Raw genomic sequence first — 17,031 nt, 5'->3', positions numbered from 1 at the left:
GGATGAGGAAAGTTTAAGAAAGAACATACATATTTTAAAACAATATTCCATAATTGCAAAGTCAGTAAAGAGGAATAGAATAAAGCAGGAAGTAATTATTTCCGTTAGTATAGAATAATTCTCAAAGGTGACAATTGTTTTAAAGTAAACAATTCTCCACTTTGTACCGGAGAAAATTTCCATCTTAATAAAAATATGCACTTTATTTCAATAAACATTTAAAATTAAGTCTCTGAACAAGATGAGATCTTACAGAAGTAGAGAAATTGAGACATAGTTGAAATCAACTAAATAGTAGATTCCATAAACACTCCCCTTTTCTCTCCTATTACAGGATTTGTTTGCCCCACATTTCAAGCGCTCACCGACTCAACTCCAACGGCGAGAACTACACAATTTTTAATACATAAAGACCATAATACGAGTTTTTATGCTGCACATTTATCTTTGTCTCCATCGTTGTTTTCATCGCTGCGAAATGTTGACGACCACTGATGTTTTTACTAGCAAACAACGACTCTCCCCTAACCGAACACCAGCGTGCAAAGTTGAAAAGAGATGCCTGATTATGCTAGCGCGTCTTTTTGAATGTGTGCGGTTATGGGAGATTTGAAGGCTTGTGGGATGTGGACCCACACTGTCGCACTCAGCAGCGAGTGTTGGGAATCCGTTTTGAGAAATGGCTGATCTTGAGGCAACGATCTTTGATTGAACAGCTTTCGTGGGGGACACGCCGTGCGAATTCGCTCTAGTCGCACGAACACTGCTCCCCGTGCCGAGTGTGCGCATGCAGCACTTGCCACATGTGTGCGTGTGTGCAAGATGCAGGGTTGCCATGCGCTTGCGGGACACAAAGATCAGTGGCGCTGTGTGCAGCAGTCCGTTTGCAGTTTGAATTCGAATATTGGAATCGGTGACGGGAGTTGGCACTGCGTTGGGAAGCTGCGCCTGTGTGTGTACGGTGTGTCGGGCAGCAGAGGGTTCGGTAGGCTGGTGGCCGTCGCTGGCAGTCAGTCGCGTATGAACTCCGTTGGTTGCGTTGTGTGGTTGTGTCGTTGCTTCGTTGTCGGACTGGAAGTTTGTTGTTCCTCCGGGTTTTTGTGTCTTTTCCTGCACAAGGTTGCGTTTGATTTCCCCGAAAGCTTTATTCCAGCCCGTTGTCGGGTTACTGTCCCGGAACGCGCCTCGCTTCTTGTAGTTTGAGTGATTTATTTTCGATTCTAGAGAAGATCTTTGTCACGGGACGGCGGCCAGTCTCGCTGAAGATTCCCAGTAGCAGCGACAGAAGCAAACTCGGGATTTCGGGCAAAAAGCGAAAGAAACAATTGGGCTCACAGCGAAATCGATCGATCCCGGTTCCCGAGCAGCCATAGCGCATTGTCGGGCTTGTGAAGCGGATAGTTTTGTTGGACAGTTAGCGTTCGTTCTCGAGGCTTTGAATGCACCGAGTGGTTCGAGGTGGATACGGAGTACCGCATTGTGTACTGGGACTGATTCGATTCTGAGGAAGACGGAAACGGTGTCGTCCGTGCAGGACACTGACTGGTATTGTAGCAGCTGAGCCGTGAGGAAGGACCCTCGTACTGGACAACCCTTCGCTGGGTACCGCTGTTCGTTTTCCGTTATAACCGTGAGTCCGCACGGGCCTTATGAACCGGAAGCGTAGGCCCAGGTACCGCGCCAGTGCCCTATTCACTTGATCGAAGTGTCGGAAAGTGGCTCCATGTGCGTCTCGTCCTACGATAATTTCATGCAAAGGTTCCGCATTCGTTTTTTGTGTTCTTGTGCCGTGCAGCCGCGACCCCGCGATTTCTGATATTTGCGTACAGTTATTGGTAGCAAGTGCATGCGATTCGTGGAAAAACGTTCCCTGGCGAGGATTACAAAGTTTTCGAGTACCAGCAAGACGCCTTCGCTGATTCGGAGCCTCAGGCTGTGTGCAGAGTGGATAAAGTACAAACAAAGGATTTCGTTGGAGTACGGGGACAATAGCGTTTCGCTCATATATGAAAAGGGTTCTACAACAAATGGAATTAACACGGAAAAGGTAATAAATCAGCCTGTGGCCGAGGCCCGGGCGGTTATGCTCGTGTTTGGAGCGCGGAACAAAGACTTCTCGTGTGCTATTTCTTGCTCTGCGTGCAAACAGCTATTTCGGGGAACTTGGGACTTTTTGTTGTCTGAATGACATCATTCCCGCTGGAGAGGCTTACGACAAAAACATGTGAACTTCTCGTTATTCATGCAATGGCGTAGTCTTTTCGGAAAACCAGTCTGCAACTCTGTTGGCTTGATTAATTAGAATGGCATCGCTGACTAACAGCAATTGAGTCCACATGCCGAGTCCCGGGACGACGGTTGACGGTGGCAAGTCTGTAGTGGTTAGGCGCCTGCGAGGCGGTGAATCGCGGAATGCATTTGTTTTGGATTCCTGGCAGTGCTGCGAGTGGATGTGGTGAAGGTGATTTCACCCTCAAGGGGTTCCTTGGGAAGTCCAGTGGAGCTCATGGCAAACATGCGTAAGGCAGATGAATTACCTTCGACAGAAAGGGTCTGGCAACGCCACAGTGTGCTCTCTGACAGCTGTTATCTGGATACTGTAGAAGCGAGGAGGGTGGGTTGCCGTATTCGTTGGTTGGAAACGACATCAAAAATTCGATTCTAAGTGTGTGAGTGTTATTCAATTCACTGGGCGCCGTGTTCATGGCTTTGGGCTGAATCGCGTACTTTTTTGCTTCTTTATGATGCGTCTTTTTGTTTGATGTTTCTTTTTTTCCTACGACCATTCGTTCTACGCAAAAGGAAACTACTCTTCCGTTCATTGTCTTGTAATTCAATTCGTGGAAGCATTGAGCGGGCGGATTTAGATTTATCTTTTTTCGTTTGCTGGCCTTATCACCTATTGTGGGAAAAGCGATGAATATGCAGCTGCAGCTGCTGAATAAGGGGTAGAAAATAGGATGAATGTTTCATGGGTACGAACTTGGTTCCTTTACTTCATATTTTGTCTGTTTCAAGGATCTTCTCCCTTGATTTCGCACGGTGCAGAACAGCTGTTTGAATTTCTTGGAGGCACCTGCAAAATCTCAATGTTGAGATTTGTCCTTAGGGTTCATAGGGAACTATAGTAGGACCATGGAAATAAATGATAATTAGAAATCTCCATGGTGAATAATTTAACTGTTTCGGTGAATATTTACCCCGAGTATCTTAAAATGACGAAAGTCGGGTTTTGATTATACTCCTGAGAGGAATTAGGATAGCAAAATGTAGCTTCTGTCCTTGCAGCCTCGTCTTTTTTGTGTATATTATTATTGACAAACTGTTCATTTCCTCTATGATAATTCATTCAAACCTCAACTTAAGTTGTTAGAAAAAAAATGGTCGTCTTATGTTTAAGGCTTTGCTGAAAACAAAAGTGTTTGTTGAAAATAAAACTTTATTGACGCAATTTTCTCAAAAGCCGTTGTACTTATTGATATGAAATTTTGTAGAAAGGTTGGAACTGTGAAGCACCACACATGAATTACATTGCTGCACGTTAATCTTAAGGGGGGTCCCATACACTGAAAGAGGAGTGCATTTTTTTATCTAATGTAGCCATGTGGGATATTAAAAGTCGCGATTAGTACATTCCGAAGCAAATATCGATTTTCATACTGGCTGTTAAGGGGAGAACTGCGAGGGTTCTAAGCAACTATTCAACTGGAAACTTTGAAAAAAGCATGGTGGTCCCTACAGATGACATCTAGGCTCCGAAATGCGCCCCTTTAGGATAGCTGCTGAAATGAATTTAATAATAGTGTAAAAAATCAACAATTAATCATTAAAGGCAATGCCTGAAATGCCGAGCTTCCGGTTCCCGACATGTTTGGGTTTCGTTTTGAAATTTTTAAGGACTAAATTAAAAATGTCTTGATTCGTAGATATGTATTACGACAGTGTCAGTGCAGTGCAGCGAGATTTAGTTTCTTAACGGAAGGATCAAATGTGCCATCGAGATTAGCATTTCAGTTTTGAGGTGGCCGTGTGACATGGGCTGTTGTCAGCCTCCAATGGTTGGTAGTACATAACCTTGGTTGACAGTTTTCTAGAGATAAAACTTTTTTGCTTAAAAGTAGCGTCAAAGTAGTAAATCAACATTTATTTGCTCATTCGTTTTTTTTTTTCTAAAAAAAGAGTTAAGGAAGTTATGGTATACAGTTTTTTTGCATTGTTCCTTTACGCCACAATCATTAGGTTTCTCTTCACAATTTTTTTGCAGACTTTTTGTTTGTAAAAAACTTCAATTGAAAGTTGATATACGGTGAAACTGTAACAATGGTTTGGTCACAAGGGAGTTGTGCAAAGTTTCCATTAATCCATGGAGTGAACAAATGAATGAAAAGAAGTGAAAAACTTAGGCTTTTGAAAGGAACGCCCTCATTCGCTTTTTGAAAGGTCATACCCGCAGACACTTTAAGTTTATCTTTATTAACAATGGTATAATGTTATTTCAACGCAAGTCTGGATCTATTCTGAAGAAGGGCCACTAAATTTATCGAGAGCTTATCTTGATTCTGACGGAATTAGATAATACCTCTTTTTCTAAAAGTAACTACCATGGAGGGGGTTGCAATTCAACTCTTATGTGAGCTTATGGCAAAGTGACTCGCATTCGAATATCTATCTTCAAGTATACGACGGATAAGTTATGATTTAACCCCAGAAAAATTCACTGCTGTATTGCAATACCTATAAATTTATGGGATCTCTATCGAAGCCATCGATACCTGATACCGGTACAATCTATACGGTGTGTATGGCTGTCCGTTATCACTATCTAAATAACGATAATAATTCGGTATACGCTTAAGCAAAAAATAATCTATACCCTTCCATATGTAAAACCACAGGCTTGTACATGTAATATGATCATCACGGAGACAGTTGTCCCCTGAAGATATCCAATACTTCCTTCCCTTCAGCACTCTTACTGAATGACTTCAGCCCAAAAAGGATGTAATTGGTTCCCACACATCCACTGTGTATCATACATCCTGCCTTTCGGTTTGCTAAATCGGATAATTTTCCTGTTCCGTTATAACAGGCAATGCATTCAGTATTCCAAAGCCTGTTGAGTTCAATCGCTCGTTAAACACATTTGTCTAATCTAAACAAAACAATGAGATGATATGGTAACAATTGTAAAATGGATTGTAGGAGGTAATGAATTATATTTGTTTAAGATTTTCTCTTAGTCATTTAAGATATTATTTTGAAATGCTTTTATCTTTACGCGTGGATAGATCAAGTGCTTGAACTTTCACTTATTTGCAGATACTGTTAAATTCCTGATGAAATGCGTGCTATCAGAGATAACAACTTCTCAAGGCCTTCGGGGTAATCACGCTTATGGGTAGCTTCACTGGTTAAGCTAATACAATTTTATCTTTGACTTTTGGCGATAAGTTTTATCACTTAACGGAAATTGCTTATCGTGGCGAATAATATAGAGATTATGAAAAAATGTACATTATCTCCATTATGCACTGCCTCGTGCGGACTTCTTTCACTAAACCTAATTAGAATTCCCTATTACAATTTGAGAGTTTGTCACATACACCGTTTCCGAATTTTCAGCTCCCAATGTACCGAAAAACTTCTACCCTTCCCTCCACTGTTTTGTGCTACGTAGTTCTAGGAGGCACTTATGAAATTTGACTTTCAATACAGAAAATAAGTCCAATTCTGGAGAAATATTTTCATATGTTTTATTCAACAACATTCTTGTTATCAGGCAGGGGAAAAGTGACTAATATAACTGAAATATTTTTGAGTAAAAAAAAACATTACTGAAAGTTGTCCCATGTATGCACTTTCAGATGATACGATGACCATTTAAAAAAATTTCCTAGTTTTTAAAAAGATCATCAAAATTGTCTTTTTTATTCGTGTTATAACTCCTTAAATGTCAATGTGAAAAAAGACGATGAGAAAAGGCGAGTTGCCAGGCCTTTTCTCAGCTGATCATTGATGACTATTTATATTGGGATAAATACGGGCTATCATTATTTATTTGAAAGCAAAAATGAATGTGATTTCGGAGAAAAGTCTGTGTTGTACATTGTAATAAAGGAAAGAATGCGGTGTAGGTGAAACAAAAAATTTGCGTTGGTTATGGCGAACATACTCTGTAGAAAACTACTACCACGAGATGGCTTGCTCGCTATCATTCTGAAAATTTTGACAATTTCAGTGTCTCTCAAAAGGACAACATCTACGACTAAACAAGTCGGAATACCGGAAGCTCTCGCTTCGGATATAAAGGTTTTGTGCTCATCTTATGTAAGAAACTTCAACGCACATTTCCTATCCGTATATAGCTACAAATCCAACATAATCCTTCATATTTTTACAAACTACAAGACATACGTACATATTACAGCCATAGATATTATCCTCACCCTAAACAAACAAACTGCCTATTTCCGAATACTGTACATATATATGCACGTATATAAATTGATCGTACCCATATTTCCGATTTACTTCGTGCGCAAAACCATACATATGTACATACATAGTACCTATATTAAATGCGGCTGGTTTAATGTAGAAATATATCTATCTGAATTAGACACTGTCCACAAACTTCATTAGCACACATTAGTATGTACTATATACCTACATATACACATATCTGCTTAGAGTAATTGATATTTATATACAAATGACTAAACAATTAAAACAAATAATTCTTTGAGATCCCATTCATAAGAACTCATTTCGTTGTGGTATTGACGAATTGGTATGTGATGATGACGTTATAGAGTGCATGAAATTCGCATAAAATGGCAAAGTTTCACCCCCTATAACTTTGTTAATAATAGTTGGATTTTGTTCAAACTTAACCAAATTGTGTATTATGTTATCCCTTCTATCCATGCCAAATTTTGTACTGTAAAATGTGGAAATATACTACTAACTTTATTTTTGTAGATATCGGAACCGGATGTATTTTGAGGCCTAGATTTCGTAGAGATGCACCACTGGTTTTTTTCAAATTTTTCGGTTGGATAGATTCTGAGAACGACTCGTGTTACACTTTTTGTGGGTCATATTTTGCGCCCTCACTCCCCTATGTTTCACCCGATATCATATTTGGAACCAGTTTCGAAAAGTACTAATTGAGCCCCTTGCGTTTGATACCCCACATGGTCACATTCTGTGGAAAACAATTTTGTACTCTCCATTCACATGTATGGGGAGCCCCCCCTTAAACTTAATACAAAATGACGCCACTTGATGTATGTAAAGGGAACAGCAGATCACATACTCTCATCAATTTTCGTGACAATCGGTCCAGCCGTTTCCGAATACATGGGGTGTGACAGACAGGCAGACGGACAGACAGATATTGACTCGATTCTAATAAGGTTTTGTTTCACACAAAACCCTAACAAGCAAATCAACGGCTTTTAATTTCTTACTCATCCTAGCCTACAAATTAATAGCATTGTTTCTACGAAAAAATGGGACTTTCTTCTAACATGCATTTTCTTTATAAAAAATGAAGTTTTGTAATGTACAGGGCGTCAATTTGAATGCCAAGCATATGCTTTAGAAACCTAAGTTCCTTCAAAAATAGGAGTGCTTCTTTAGAGTCTTTTAAAGCAGCAGATGCAGCATATCCAGCAAATTGTTGAAAAATTTTAAATTATCTCTTAACTTTTTTATTATCAGAAATTGAAATTGTTGGTTTTTGTTCGGTTATATGGCTATTTATCCGACATATTGCCTACGTATATAAAAAGAATGAAAACAATGAGTTAATCAGTAGACGATGAAGTGTTGTTTGTTGATCTATAGTATGACCAATCGTCTGAGTCGATAAGGAGGATGGGCCAGTCATAAATCGACCATGAAGTTAATGTCCCATCAAAGAAATCAACGAATTAGACTTTCATTTGTCTGCTAAAAACATTGGTAGTTCTTAAGGTGGCAGAATGTAGAAACCCACGTAAATATTCTGTTCAAACTTTTTGAATTGATATCACAATATAAATCCGAAACTTCGAATCATTTTTTGTATGGTTTCTAAGGCGTTCCTCTGTGGAACCCTCATCTGCTTGATTTGCTTGGAAAGATTATGCGAAATTTTCTTCAACAGATTCCTTTCCTTTGCTGCTGCAAATAAAAGCCTGCATCAATAGCTTCAATTTCAAGGAAAAGAAGTCAGTCAGCTTGGATCAATAGCCGAACCATTCAAAGCAATTTTCAAATTTGCAACATTTCCCGAAAAGTTTGCCTCAATCACATCGCTATCACAAAAGTGTCAAGCAATAGTTTTTTTGCATACATACTTACATTCTGTATTAGGTATTTCAGTACCTATCATTTCGAGGAATTTTTGAGATTGAATTTTTATTGGAAAATGTTTCCGTTTTGCAGGTGATGTGGTAAGACTAACTTGTGAGGCATGTGCGTCGATATGCCTTCGGATTTTTCTACAAAAAATTGCTGTTATCTAAAATTTGAAGCAAAAATAGAGCTGGAATTTCGTATCCTGGCAAAACTTCAGGGACTTTGTGAAGCGAGTCTATTTGAGCTTTCAATTAGGAAACGAGCAACATTTTGACGCGGAGCAAAGTGCCTTTGTTAGTTAAAATTTCGATTATATTGAGATCGAATGGCAAATGGATAGTTTTGTAGTGATTTTGGCAAACCTAGTTGGTACTTTTACTTGCTGGTAAATTTCATTAGGTCTACCGGAGTGTGTTGAAATTTAGGCCATTGCACCTTCTATTCTGCTATTTCTCCTCAAAGTCGCTGCCCCTTTTGTGGATAATAGAAATCTGAAGAAAAAAGTTTTTTTTTATGAACAAAGATAACCTTTCTTCATTCGTCGACCCGAGGTATATGGTTTTGAGTAAAAGCAAACCAATTGATGATATGTAAGACTTCGTACAAATGCCAAACTTCCTAGTTTTTCTCTATCCACCGCTCGCCTTTGCTCTTTTTCATCATTTTCGGATATATCTATTAATTTTAGGTGGAGCTTCCCTGTTTGGTGGATCCTCGTCAATAAATGAATTAATTTGACCAATTTTTCTTTCAATATGTTTATGCACCATACGTATTACAACTACTTTTCTTTTGGGACAATTAGCTGAAGTTTTAAGACACCAGCGTCATAGTACGTTTCTGCAAGGAATATGTTATCCAGGGTTTAAACTTCCAGGAAGTTGCTTCGACCTCAAATTTCAAAGTAAAATTTTTTTTTGCAAATCTCGGAGAATCGAATTGTAATGCTAAAACAAATTGCTTGCCTAATATAGTAACTACTAAGTAATGTAATAACTGAAGTTAACCTGGGTATTGGAAGTAATCCTATTTTTTAATGAAATTTTCGGAATGGGAGAATGCAAGGTAACGGAGAGATGAACTGAGCCTGAATCTCAACTGAGCTAACTGGCCAGTTTTGCAGATTGTCACAATTCTGAATGAATGAAAAATAAGGATAAAGCAAGGAAGATGTTAACATCGATACTTGAAAGGCGAGGATAGCTAGTTTAGCGCCTCTGCACTGATTGTAAACGATTCATTTTGTTACAGGTTTTTATATCAGTATGAAGACTGGGCAGGAAAACTGGGTGCTAAAAGTTTACATGGATATAATTTTGAAATTTGACTCTTTTCGGATGTGATGTAGGACGATGCAGAATACGATTCCCTTGTTTTAGGTTTACCTTTCTGCAGATGATATCCTCCGGAGAGTTCACCTTTTTTCTTGAACATGTAGACTGCGGAAGTGAATTCAACTCCTTCCTTTCTCTATACTCCAGACCTTTGTAACCAATACTTTCACTCTGAACCTAATAATGATTCAATTCTTAGAAATTTTTGAATTTAAAAATATGCCATATGTGATCGCAGTTCATCACAAGTAGGGCAACTGCCTCTCCTGCGGACGATGACATCCTTACACACTTTCCAGTAAAAGGAGAGAAGTCGGCTGGCTACATGTGAATAATCTCGGAAAACATGTGGGTTATCGTCAGCTAGTTGACGGTGCGGTAAAATATCTATGTAAACATTCAAGTTGCAGAATACTGAAAAATAATATTTCATAGTTGATTTTCCGTCGTGGATCCATTTTCCAGAGTTGAGACGCAAGCTAAGATCAAGATATCTGTAGGTGAAAATAATTTTACATTACAATTACATAGGATCTCTGTCGATTGTCAATTCTAATCCCTCATTTTCATGTTGATGCAGAGTATTTCGAATTTTCCTTTTTACAAATTTAATAATTTGTGTAGTCCCGTTGTTTATGCCTACGTAATTGCGATTGTATACCATTAGTTTTGTTTACCATGTATATCTCCCTAAGCTATCCTTCCAGTCATTCTTTAATGTATTCATGGCCTTAGGAGAAACTCATATCATAAATTTATGTTCAAAATTCATTACGAATATTTCCGGTCTGCAGAAATAACATTATTTTCATCATATTTTCCGGGCGCATGTGCACATTCATATATATCTGATACATGGCATTCGTTCATACAATATTATCTGCAATATGTGCAAAAATGTATATCTGAGTACGCAATCTCAGCATTTCATACGTAACTTACTGTATGGAAAATATAGTGTGTGTGTGGGTAATTACTAAACCACCCACTTGAGACTTTCAAAACTGTCGAAAAAATGAGTAACCAGTAAACCACAAGGCGGTTTTTCGCCTGCTGGCAAATTGAGGGCCGAAAAGGCAGGCACCCAGCCAGCCAGCCAGCCTTTATGTAAGCCCGCGAGTATAAATGAAACGTATCTGAATGAAAATCCCAATGGCAGCGGTGGGGCAGTCATTGCCAGTACGGGAAAACTTGGAGCCATCTGTTTGCCGGAGATTTCGCAAAAATGAAACACGCAATATCGCATGAAATATGAGATGAATAAAGACAATTGGCGCTAAAGCTGATGAGTAAGGCATACTCGAAACTGTAGTCTGGCGTTTTTCAATTGAATGATTTAGTTGAATGTGAAGAGATTTGCATTAATGTGGTGCATTAGAATCTCCACCATGGTAACAACGAGTGTGGAAAATATTTCAAGTTGTTTGGAAAATCCTGTTACGTGGTGGCAATGCCGTTGCAGATGCATTTTTCCTTGGTACAACCAGGCTCATTTGAAACTGTCCAATGTTTCCTTTGCACAGTTTCTTGACATATAACCACCGCCGATTCGGGCAATGAAACTCATAGCGGCAAAATACTTCTTGGAGCTCATTTAAATCACGTCCATGCCCCATCTTGACAATATTCTTATTAACTATGACATGCTAATGAAAATTCATTGTTCCTGGGCAGAAACTGATACCCTGAAACGGTTGAAATATTGCTTTTGTGTCCATAAATCCATCTGGCCAACGGAATTTTCATTTTCCAATGCGCACTATCGCCTGGGTTGCAATGCATGGGACACGGGATAAGGTTGGAGCTCGGCCACTCTGCATTTGGTTTGTTGAATGCGTAGAGCCATGAAATGCCAATATTTTAAAGTTTAACCAGTTGGAAACGCGTTCGAGTCGATTTTGTAATGTATGTTTTCAAAGTAAAAGTTCAAAGACAATGTATGTAGTGGTTGCCTCACTGAATGGAGTTTTGTCTGGTTGCCTGTCGGGCCGCCTGCTTGCTGGTCTATATGAGGTACGCACGAGATTTAATGACGGCGATACAGACACTGCGCACTACACTCCAACTATTGTACCCATTCGACAAACAATTGCCAAGCGTTCATTATCTCCATCGTAATTTAAATTGAATTTCATACAATGTCATAATGCAGACTTTACCTTGACGAAAATTTTTTTAATGTTTTTAAATTGAACGTTTGGTTAAACAAGCCGCAATTGTGTGTAATATATTTTTCGCACAGAAATGTGGATTGTTTGGAAATGCCAGAGATTCGCTGAACAAAGGCTGGTCCAACCAAGACGGTTGAATTCGTGATAAGAAACACAAACCAGAGATGAAGGTGTGCAACTATTTGTACCTAAAACCTGGCGATCAACTCAACCTTTTCAAATTTGAATGAAAAAAGTACCCTGAAGAACCCCCAAAAATTATCCGAGGCAGATGATTTGCTTTTGCCATATTTCAGTCTTGCTTTTAGTTGAGCTAAATGTCAATTTCCTTTGACCCTGACCCAATATACGGAATGGGTTTTATGAAATAATGGCTAAGAACTGTGGTCCCATAAGTATTAGCTTTGGGATTTCATGTAGGAAAGCATAAATCTTTTTCAAGTCCACGAAAATGACTCCATTTGCAGATTTTCTGCGAAGACATGAACTTGACATGCTCAATAAAAACCTGGATTTCTTTTATTGAGCATGTCCAAGAAATTGTGATTTGCAGCAACAAAATGAATGTCTGCTCCATCTGTTGGCACTATGATTGGTCAAGGTTGATTTTTAGATTAGACATCTGCGTTTCATATATACTGTTTTAGTGGAATCATTTCAAATATGATATGCATTACACTGCATCTATATTCCTTTTGTTGTAGCAGAGAGTGCGTCATCCACACCTTGAGGGTCAATGACAATGATCTCCAAACTAGGGGCTTCGTTCCGTGCCCTCATTTGATGTTTGACTGACGACAATAAATACAATGCAACAGAACAAACATGTGGACTGTATAAAAAAAAACTATCCCCTGAAGGGTTGGTCGTGAGGGTGCGGTCTCTATTATTAACTAGGAAGTTTGCATCTCCCATGAAATTGCCTCTGGTTGACAATCACTTCTATAAACATTTTAATACGTTGACTGGTGGGGGTAAGCGTAACCCTTTTTGTGACGGCTACGTTTTAAGTTCATATGAATGTATTTTCAAATATTTATTACTTTAACTTTTTTTTTTAATGGAAAAACTAACGGATAGCTACTTTGTAATTTTGCAAGTCCTTACCGCGTGAGGGCAAAAACGCAAATGTCTACTGTGGAGCAAGGGTTCTTTATCCACAAAAAAGTGGGTAGAAATGCGCCGTAGCATAAACGGCGGTCGCATATCGACGTTTTAAAAATTTACTGCCTCATTTGAATTTAACGTTTCTCAATTCAAGGGATTTTTAAGAGAGTGAATCAGATGGAAATTTGACTGGAAGAGGTCAAGCAAGTATGATTAATGGGGGAGCACGTATACTAAATGCAATAATTTTTAATGGGTCACCAAAAAGGTATGTCGTGTCTCGCATTGCTGTGATAGAACACAACTCCTTCACAATTGACATGCTTCGGGCGTTTCTGAATGAGAGATGCTTTCAAACTGTCCAATTGCCGACAATATTCTTACAAATTGTCTGGTAGTAAAAAAACACAGATATCCTTTTAATCTCACCATACCAAGAGTGTAACCTTCATTTGATGAAGTTCTGCTTTTAAAGGATTGAGGCGGATGTTCGCGTCGGGATCAAGATTATTTGCGTTCTATATTGAATATATTGGGATATTGAACTTGTTTACTTATCCAAGCTTCCTTAGGTTAAAGTAAACACTTTTTTGACTAGCTTTTAGTGTTTCTGTAATATTTCGCAGTGAGTTTGACTTGATTTCTTGACCGAAATTCATCAAGTGACTGTAAACTTAACACACTTTTTCACTGGCTTGATTCACTTTTTTCCTTTTACGGAAATAAAGAAGTAAAGTATGGCCAAGTGCATTTTGGTCTTCCATAAACCATCAGCTGTCAAACAATATATGGCAAACATATATATGCGAAGGATCCGATTGGTGCCAAACTGTACTATTAGCAAAAAAGGCCATCATTTTTTACTTATTTCAGTAGCTACTTTCATAGGAATCTAGTTTGTTGAGATGGGCAACTAGAGGCTAATTTCTGTATTTTCTATGAGATTTGGTGTCCATTTTGAATTATGTATCTCGCCGCTCCCGATCGAATCTGCTGATTGTTGAACCTTTTAACAACCAATTTTTCCTTGATGTGATCTGCAGCTCCGCATCAATTTTTAAGGTTTTGTGTAAAACAAAGTGCGAGGGGTCGAAAGTGATCTTTTCTTTAATGGACCCATTCTCAGAAACTACCCAACCGTAAAATTTGGAAAAAAAATCAGGAAGCTGCCACGATATAGTGTCTAGGCTCCGAAATACCCTCCATACTGATATCTGTTCAAATAAAGTTAATAATATTTTACTATAATTCTTAGTAATTGAGTGTAAAACTCCCCTTAAGTTCATTGTAATATCACGCAATGCAACAATATAAAGCATGGTTCTACTAAGTTTGGTGGAAATGGCATTATTAATAACAAAGTTATAATAGGTCAAATTTGTCGCTTCTTTGGAAATTCAAGGCTTTGAATATCACCTGAATGTGGATATTCTCACATAATATGTGCATATACTACGTGCTATGTAGTAATGGGACATGCACATTCACGGAGCTCTGGCCAAGTGATTGTGTTGCCTCCGCTTTTCTCTTTCTCTATTTTGGGTCCTTGGTTGATGGCGGTCTTATTCTTAGTTGTTTATTCTTGCCGTGATTGTGGTTGTTTGTAGTCTTTGTTTTCGATAAGGATTTATTATTTTCTGTTTGGTCGATTAGTGGGTTACTGTGATTCGTTTGAAGTGTGTTTATGTTTTCATTTTTTGGTTGTCCGAATAGCTGAGTGTTTAGAGCACAAGGCTGTCGTATGGAAGGTCGCGGTTCAAATCTCACTGGTGGCAGTGGGGTTTGTATCGTGATTGAACGTCAGATACCAGTCGGCTCGGCTGTGAATGAGTACCTGAGTCAAATCAGGGTAATAATCTCGGGCAAACGCAATGCTGACCACATTGCCTACAGTGTACTGTAGTGTATCGTTACGGTCTTGAATGAAGTGCTCTAACACACTTCAAGGCCCTGATCCAAAATGGATTGTTGCGCCGACGATTATTATTATTATTTTTTAGTTGCGTTGGTGTTGTTTGACGTATTTTTGGGTTAACGGGACTGTTGATATCGTCTTCTCAGAAGCTTAATGAACTCGTAACCATGATGTTTTCTGTTACCACTTTTCGGCGGAGGTATGTAGGTAGGTAACTGTGGCCACTTCCTTTTGGCGGAAGTCGTGGTTTGATACGCATTGCATGGTTCATTGTGTGCACTACATTTTTCGGATTCCATTGAGAATTAAAGATTCGTAAGAGGGTGTTGATCCTGTCGAGTGTCGTATTTATTACATTTTTGCTCACAGTTGTGAACACATCGTACCAATTCCAAAACTTCGTAATGTCGTGTTGTTTTCTGAATTTTCTACGAAAATTTCGGCCAAAAAGAAGAAATTGTGTTGCTGCTCCGGATGTTGCTTGCTGGAATCTGCCTTCGAATCTAAAGCATGATTCTTTCCGTTTTTGTATAGCTTGTGACTTTTTCTTCCATTCCGTTTTTACCTTCCTTCAAGGACACGCTCGGGAATAGTGTTTTCATTTTATAACGCCAGCATTTAAGATTTCGTTCAGTTTTTCAATGATCTCTTTCCTAATTTTAATCGCCGTTCCCCTATTTGCAGATTCAGCATATTTATAATTTATTGATTGTAATAAGGGCTCGGCATTCACAACTCTGATTGTTATCGATTTGGATTCGCTGAATCCGCCTTTTACAGAGCAAATATCACTGTTTGTTCTAAAAAGGAGATATAATACCAGCGACTTAGAAATTTTTGTATCGATAACATAACGGTGAAGCCAGTAATGTTATTATGGTATTTTTCTATGTACACTTGTGATAACCGTATAAGTGCATTCTCTTCATGATGAGTTTCGCGCAAAGAAGCTACATGTCTGTCTGCTAGTTCGCTTGCTTGGCCATGTGAAAATTTCACATGGTGATTAATATGCAGTAGCGGAATAGATCGATTTTTTCCGATCATAGTGGTCGAACGGTTTAGGTTACTGCCCCATTAGAGGCCATGATCTTGTAACTCACCATTTCTTCTTCTGACTTGTGTTTTCGCTAAAAAATATATACGACTATATTTAAATATCTATGAATTATGCCGTTGGGTTTTTTTCTTTCCTAGCGAACTATCGAACTTGAAATAAATGATTCATTTCCTATCTGTTACTGTGGCTGCGTAGTGAAAAACCAGCAACGGAGAAGGTGCAGCGTTACCAATTTAATTTGAAATTTTATGCATAGTGTTTTCGATTGAACAGGTTATAGAAATCTAGCGCATGCGTAACAAACTTAGTGTATACATGAAAGTTGATCGACTCTAATCGGTAAATTAAGTGATTATCGAAATGATGACTAATTTGTTGGAAAATAGTTGGGCTTGAGATAGGGATATAAAGACATTTTTGAATGGTTGGCTTTCAACGGAAACTTATGATGTTTTTGCGTTCTCTGGATAATTTTCGAAACAAGACCATGCTTCCAATATTTAGGATTAGCAATCTCTTGCTCTCGTTAAGTTTATTTGAAATATCGATAAATTATCACAATCGAACAAGAGGTTGACTGTAAAATTACAACTACCAATTATTTTCATGGCAATTTGATAGAAAATCAATCGGCAAAACAAATAAACGCAAGACGGAGAGTAATAAACCAAAATATATTACCTTTATTCGATATCGCTTCCCGCAAGACCTATCTTATCGAAGTATCAAAAACTTTGCGTATAATGATAAATTACGGTCGGACACACAGTACTGGTACAATGTGCACAATACATCAGTGGGAAATTCGAAATATGGTAAAGAGAAAGACCATGACACAAAAAATAATAATTGCAAAGTAACAACGACAATAACGTCGACGACGCACTGGTGGAAACAGTAGTAGTTTGAGCAGTTGCTGTTTCTCCGCTTTAGTCATGACAGCGCTGTACATAGTCGAGTTGAGCCTAACTAGCTATAAGGTTACCTTTCAATGATGGACTTTGAAGCCTATGCACAGATAACGGGGTTTCGTTAACGCAAAAATCTCAACAAACATCCATTTGATGAAGCAAATGACATTATAGTGCTCGTAATGAA

The 17,031-nt window shown here is 38.6% G+C and overlaps 1 protein-coding gene across 2 annotated transcripts in view; it reads left to right on the top strand.

Moving 5' to 3' along the window:
- Positions 1 to 17,031, top strand: part of LOC119658720 (protein gustavus) — a 293,290-nt gene that overhangs the window by 261,358 nt on the left and 14,901 nt on the right. Inside the window, exon 1 of one of the 2 annotated variants that reach the window (XM_038066374.1) lies at positions 920 to 2,047. The exons of the other annotated variant lie outside the window; for it this stretch is intronic. Coding sequence (XP_037922302.1) covers positions 2,007 to 2,047 — 41 coding nt within the window. The 5' untranslated portion in view covers positions 920 to 2,006. Of the gene's footprint in view, positions 1 to 919; positions 2,048 to 17,031 lie in introns of those variants that run through there. 2 annotated transcript variants of the gene reach the window in all.

Source organism: Hermetia illucens, chromosome 1, assembly GCF_905115235.1.
Source record: "Hermetia illucens chromosome 1, iHerIll2.2.curated.20191125, whole genome shotgun sequence".
Lineage (NCBI taxonomy): Eukaryota > Metazoa > Arthropoda > Insecta > Diptera > Stratiomyidae > Hermetia > Hermetia illucens.
Note: the sequence above shows the minus strand (reverse complement) of the source record. Positions and strands in the feature narration are given on the sequence as shown.